Genomic DNA, 7,365 nt, shown 5'->3' with positions numbered 1-7,365 from the left:
TAGGCTGTATCTGCACATATAAATGGAGGAGTTGTTCTTCTTTGGGTGGAATGGCCCCAGGGCATTGTGAGAACACCATTCCACCCAAGCTAAAGGATGCCTTAGCTGAACTCCTGTTCTTGGACTAGCATGCTCTCTTGTTATATCTATGACTGCTCCCAGAAGTTTGTGTAAGATTTGAATTTCCTGGTGAAATTGTGGAGACATTCAAGTAGTTTTTTTTTTTTTTAAGGAAGAAGTATTTCCTAGGAAGATTATACTTGAGAAGAATTTAGAATTCTCCTTATACTTGTGGAAAATTTTCCATCATCTTCTTATCTAGGAAATTAAATTGAAGCTTGGCTTGGTAAACAGAGGGCCTAAAATTTAGGTAGTTAAATGCAAACACATCAATTGTGAGTCCTCACAGCGGAGTTATTTTTGGTTGTTTCACAAGAAATGATTAATGGAAAAATTGTGTGTGTTTTTTAACGTTGCCTAATTTTGTGTTTGTGTATTTGAGCTACCAAATAATGGCCCAGGTCAGGTTGATTTCCACAAACAGACAAAATTTTAAACAGCAATAAAATATATATCTTTATTTCTCCACAAAGTTATGTTTCCTATCAGGTAAGAATTTCTATCTACAGCTATGTTGTATATGTTGATTTTAAATGATTTTTCATCATAGGCATTTGCACTGTTTTACTTCTCTAGAAGACTGACTTAATGAGAAGCAGGTGTAAAGATATTGAAACAGTCATCAGTTGAAGATATTTCTAGAACTACACATAAATTATTCATGTATTTTATTATCATACCATAGCTACAAGAGAGATCTATCTACCTGAGTGAAAGAAGTATTAGTTTTATAGATCCAGGACAAGACCGAAAATACATATTTGTGAAAAAACTGAAAATGAATGCTAGATGCAAATCCCTGTGATATCTTGAAATACAGCTAATAGCTAAAAGACCATATATTCTCCTGGGAGCAACTGAATTTAATGACAAATCTACCAAAACATAGGAATTAATTAGAAAATATCAGTATATGTTCTAGTATTGTATTTGACAGATATTTATTTTCTGTATTGACAACAACAAATGGTCTATAAATACATATGTATAAATATGTCAAACATACAACAAATGAACCAATTAGCTTAGTACCTTATATTTTTCTTTATGTGATTTTGTATTTTGCACAATATATTTACATGTAATTTGTTTTAGATATATGAATTAGAAAAATTATACATCTTAACTACCATGTTACAATATAAAAGATTCAATGTCTATCATGACTTTGAGGGTTATATGAGGTTTTATAAATGACCTGAGCAAACAAGTTAGCATGTATTAAGAAACAAACTCACACTCAAAACTGCTGTTAACTAGACAGATATTTAAAATTATTATCATAAAATACTAGTGTGGTATTTTTGTGATTATATATTTTATTTTGAGAAAAATATATTCTTTTTCTTTTATATTGATATTATAATTGCAACATTTCTGCCTTCCCTAATTTTCTCCCCCTAAACCTTCCCAATACCCCTCTAGCTCTTTGAGAAAAATATATTCTTAATAACCTGTGTTAATTTTTAAAAAGACATTAAAGCTGCAATTTGGAATCATGTTGAGACTATTCTTCATTTCTTGTGGCAAAAATATTTGACAATTGGCACAATAAACTATAGTTCAAATACTAAGTTTTACTATATATGTAAATAACTTCATAATTAAATAATAATAATGTACTTCATCTTACCAAAACTAGAACTGAAGTTTGAGAACATACATCAAATATGCTATAACTCAAGAAATACTGGAAAAAATAATTTTACAGTTTTGTGTCCTGCAACAGGTATGCCTTTGTTGGTCTGTTTCTTCAATGACGAGTCTGTTGAATGAGATGAAGCAGTAATGTGAATGAGACATGTAGAAGGTACATCATGCCTACCACTTAGTGAAATATCAGATTATCTCTGGCCCCTGTTTTATGTATATCTTACCCTAGAAATTAATTAATTTTCTTATTTTGTTTGTAGTCTTTCTTGGATTAGGGTTGTAACTCTAGGCTGCAATTCTTGTGTGTGTGTGTGTGTGTGTGTGTGTGTGTGTGTGTCTGCATAGTGTGCACATCTTTCTCTTCACATCCTTTTCCTAGTATCTGTGCATGAAGTCCACTTATTTGCTTCTATTTAAAATAGGTACATATTATACTTTATTATAAATATATTTATACCAAAACAAATATGTCTAATAGAATTCTAACTTTATTCTGAAAATTAGTTCATCAGTAATAGATATAATGTTTTTATAACATGGTTTATATTTGTAATTATTAAATTGATAGGTATTTTATTATTGATTCTAATTCAGTTTCACAATAAAACTATCAGGAACACCAGGGACACATCTTATTATTTTAGATTTTGCTAAAGTTTAGCAGTGCTCAGGGTACCTCCTTTTACATAAACAGAAGTTGGTGGTGTCATACTTCCCCTGTGAAAATCATGAAACTAATTCACAGAGAGGTAGTTTATTTGTTGATGCCCATACAGGTAGGGAGAGAGCCTGGAAGTGTAGCAGGCACACTACAGATCCAGAGCCCATGTTATCCATTGCTGTACTGTTTTACCTGGGTTCTTTGTACACAATGACTGGGAAATGCAGAGGTGTAATTTGGTCACTGCAGTCATTGCATCCCTGTTACTGCAGATGGCATTTTCAAGTAAGAGGAACTAATTTGGAGATCTTCATTTGATCATAAGATATAAGAAAGAATACAAAGTCAGTGAGAGAAAGCGTCAGGGCCATACTACCAGCAATGTAGGTTGTTTGGAAAGGAAGGATTCTGATGTCATGTAGTTCAGTCTTCATATTTCTAATTATGCAAATGGAAACATATTTATATTTACACCTTGATAGTGCCTCAAGCCCATGACTTTTCACAGTGAGCCTAAACTTTTCCCTTGGCTATGCTGGTTTTTGGAATTTATACACATAAATTATATTTTCAGTATCCTCCTAAATGTAAATGTTACATTAAAGGAAATCATACATGTAAAATACAACTTCCTTATATGTTAAAACCACACTCCTCTATTTACTACTTATCTCTTCAATTCTATTTTTATCAGTTTCAGTTTCACTGAAGATGTGCTTAAGAGCTAATAAATTTGTGTTCTTCTTATAATATCATTTCAGACCCTGTTCTCTTGAGCTTTCCATTGAGACACCATCCACATATATTTAAATGGGACAGAGAAACAATGTCACAGAATTTATCCTTCTGGGTCTCACTCAGGATCCAACTGGACAAAAAGCATTGTTTGTCTTGTTTTTACTCATCTACATTGTGACAATGGTGGGCAACCTGCTCATCGTGGGGACAGTGGTTGCCAGCCCCTCTTTGGACTCCCCAATGTACTTCTTCCTTGCTTATCTGTCAGTCATGGATGCTGTTTATTCCACTTCCACATCACCCAAGTTGATTATGGACTTACTCTCTGACAAAAAGACTATCTCATTCACAGCTTGCATGGGCCAACTCTTTACTGAGCACTTATTTGGTGGTGCTGAGGTCTTCCTCCTGGTGGTGATGGCCTATGATCGCTATGTGGCCATCTGTAAGCCCCTTCACTATTTGACCATCATGAATCGGCAGATTTGCATCCTTCTGTTGGTGATAGCCTGGGTTGGCGGGTTTGCCCACTCTGTGGTTCAACTTATTTTTGTGTCTAATCTCCCTTTTTGTGGACCCAATGTCATTGATCACTTTATCTGTGACATGTACCCACTATTGAGACTGGCATGTAGTGACACTTACTTCATTGGTCTTACTGTGGTTGCCAATGGTGGAGCAATCTGTATGATCATTTTTGTCCTTCTCCTAATCTCCTACGCATTCATTCTGAACTCTCTCAAAAGCTACAGTCAGGAAGGGAGGAGGAAAGCCCTGTCTACCTGCGGCTCCCACATCACTGTGGTTGTACTGTTTTTTGTTCCCTGCATTTTCATTTATGTTAGACCAGTGTCCAACTTTCCCATAGATAAATCAATAAGTGTGGTTTTTACAGTTATTACTCCCATGTTGAATCCATTAATATATACCCTGAGAAATTCAGAGATGAAAAATGCTATGCAAAAACTCTGGTGTAAAAAAGTCACCACAGGTAGAATAAGAGTGCATTCCCCACACTGAGCACTTCTGTTACAATTCCTAAGTAATAAACAGGCAGTAGACTTTAACAAATGATTCTGTTGTCTACTTATTCCCTACTTGGTTCATACCTATATTTTTGTCTAGCGCTTTAAAAAATAACATTTTTTTAAAATTTTAGAATGACTCCTTACAGAAGAAGATTATGGAAAAATTTTAAAATAGTTTATTTATATAAGTAAAGATATAAAACTATGCTGTCCTTGAAAATGTTTTAATTGTATTCAATTTATATCAAAACTACACCCACAAGAAAGTGTGTTTTCTACTTTAAGTTTGAAAAATAAGTTTCAACAAGAATGATACAAACAAGCATGCCAACCTGGATAGGAAAAGCCCATGAGGCCTCAACCCTACACAAAGAACTATAGGCAACTGAGTAAAGCTAAAAGTTGGAGAGATAGAGCTCCCCAGGAGAGCCTGCCTCAATTGGTTGTCCAGGGCCAGGCAGACAGCCCTGAAAACATACATACAAGTAACATTATGTGGACCGAGCAGGTTACATTTGGGAATATAGATTTATATACAAATACATATATACAAATGATGACAATTAATGAAAAGAGGCCATCCTTGATGGAAAGAGGGGAGGAATCTATGGGACAGTTTGGAGGAAGGAAAGGGAAGAGAGAAATGAAATGAAATTACAATCTCAAAAATAAAAACAAAAAAAAATTCAAAAAACAAAAAAAGAAAAAGAAAAACCAATGTCATTCATTTTAATACAAAAGCAATTTACCTAAAATTCACATTAAATTTCCTAAGTGGGCAGGAAGTAGAAAGAGTTGGAGGAGAGAAAAGAATATTATCAAAACATATAGTATGCAAAATTATTTTAAAAATAAATTCAAAGAGTAATTTTAGAAGAGATCAGGCATGTCATGTTTAGGGTATTGGAAAGAATGTCTAAGTTAAAGTGTTTAGCCTTGGACACCTACTTATGAACAACACTAATTGTACTCAGGCATTGTATATCTATATATACATATATATCACTAAAAATTAAAATAGGTACTATGAATTTGGGATGGAGCATGGGAGGAGTTTGAGGGAGGATGGAGGAGTGGGAATAAGAAAATACAGTGCCCATGTATGAATATCTCAAAATACAATACAATTTTTAAAAAGAGCAATTTAAAAACAAATGCTTATGCTACATGATTAATTTCCAGAAATGCATTATTCATCTGAAGATTGCTCCATTTTGGGGTCATTATCTCTGCATTTTCAGATCATAACTTTTGGATAATACACATAACATTGCATTTCACCATAAACATGAATAGTATAAAGTGTCTTGGCTTTGGACTCAAGGCTAAGGTGTGAGGCTTAAGCAAGAGAGAAGTACTGGAAGTCTTTAGGCACTGTTCATCTGTTGAAACTAGTTGTTACTTTTCTCGATAACATTTATTTAGTTAACACTGGGCTGAAATTAAGAGGAAAAAATTACAACTCCTCCAGACATAGATTCTAGACTTGATCACACACAAAACAAAACAAAACAAAACAAAACAAAACTAAACAAAGCAAAAACAAACAAACAAACAACTGTGTTCAAATAAAATTGAAGAATTGTGATTGCTTGTCTTTGTAAGAATTAAAATAGCAATTAGGGAATTATAACAGATTTACAATTCTAAGTTCTCTGTCTCTGTGGCTTAGAGCTCCTTTGTTTTTAGTTGATTGGGGGGGCATTGAGGGGATGCTGCAGGGGTAAGGGGAGGGACTAGGAGGTGAGCGGGATTGGGGTGCATGATGAGAAATTCCCAAAGAATCAATAAAGAATTACATTTTAAAAATATTTTTTAAGAAAGGAGTTAATCGTTAAGTTAAAAAAAATAAAATCTAAGAAACCATAAAGCCCTGGAAACAAGAAACTGTATAGTTCAGATGGCCTCTGCTCCTGATTCTTGGTCAAGTCCTTCACAGCGACTTCTTATGGTAGGGCTGGAAGGTCAGCTTGATATGAACAAGTTGTCTTAGAAGAGCCATAAAAGCCCTGCCCTGCGTGTTTGCACAGAAAGCAGTGAGAAAAAGGCAATGGATGGTGCTGCCATAGGAAGAATTGGCGAGGGGGTTGCAATGGCACCCTTTGACCGACCGCACCTTTTGTCTTATGATGGGAATCTGAGTTGTTCTAGCACTGAGCTCTCACAGATGCAAAGGCAAGACCAGCTCCCCAGTAGAGAAACTGTGCCCGCACCTGCCAGAAGAGGGCTCTGTTTCCTCTGGTGTTCACCCGGAAGGGACACCACGGAGTGGTTTTCTGAGGATGCCAGGGGCAGAATTCAGGCTAAGTGAAGGAGACAAAGTAAAGGCAATTGCAAGGTCCTGTCTGTGTCCTTATTTAAGATATCAGTACTCTGATCACCATGGATTCTTTTGTTTGCATAAATTTTGATTTTTACAAAGTAAGGAAAAAAAAAGTCTGTTTCACAAAAGAAGGGAGGCTGTTCCGGTGTGGTTGATCAAGGGAAGTGGAAAGCTTCCTCAACAAGGACGGCGTGAAATTTTCTCTGTGATATATTAAAATCTACTTAAGCCTGAAAATATATTATCACTGGGGAGGGGGAAACCCGAATTAGAAAAAATGAAGCTAGAAACAAAATAAAATAGTTACAATATAGAAAAATTTTTCATATTTCAAGCAATAAAATATAGATTAAATACGAAAATTTTACTGATCTATATACATAACTCTCAAAGCCCTTATAACCCATGTCCTGATCAAAACCAGTACGGATAATATCACACATTGCTAAACTAAGTTATAATACAAGGTGATTGGGCAGAGACTATCTTCTAGCTTTATGCTTTCCAACTTTATGCCTTCATCTGTCTACAGCTTAAATGACAGACCTCCTGAATGAAATGAAGCAGTAATGTGAAGAAGACATGTAGATGGTGCATCTAATGAAATCTCGGACTCTTTCTACACATGTTCTTTTGTGCTACAAGATTTCTTTGTTGGGGCTGCAAACTGGTGAAGTCACTATGAAAATCAGTATAGAGAACTCACAAAAAGCTAAAATTAAACCTACCATATGACCCAGTTCTACCACTCCTTGAATTATGCCCAATTGATTCACAATCCAAATACACACATACTTGCTCAGCCAGGTCCATTGCTGCTTTCTTCACAAGAGTAGGACATA

The 7,365-nt window shown here is 35.0% G+C and overlaps 1 protein-coding gene across 1 annotated transcript; it reads left to right on the top strand.

Moving 5' to 3' along the window:
* The first annotated feature begins 3,244 nt into the window (after nt 1–3,244).
* On the top strand, nt 3,245–4,192 carry LOC128101293 (olfactory receptor 4A16-like). The gene has a single exon (XM_052724306.1). It carries the CDS (start codon nt 3,245–3,247, stop codon nt 4,190–4,192), a length of 948 nt encoding a protein of 315 aa, XP_052580266.1.
* The last annotated feature ends 3,173 nt before the right edge of the window (nt 4,193–7,365 follow it).

Source organism: Peromyscus californicus, unplaced genomic scaffold, assembly GCF_007827085.1.
Source record: "Peromyscus californicus insignis strain IS unplaced genomic scaffold, ASM782708v3 Scaffold_7__1_contigs__length_154581171, whole genome shotgun sequence".
Taxonomy (NCBI): Eukaryota; Metazoa; Chordata; class Mammalia; order Rodentia; family Cricetidae; genus Peromyscus; species Peromyscus californicus.
This window is presented reverse-complemented; position numbering and strand designations above follow the sequence as displayed.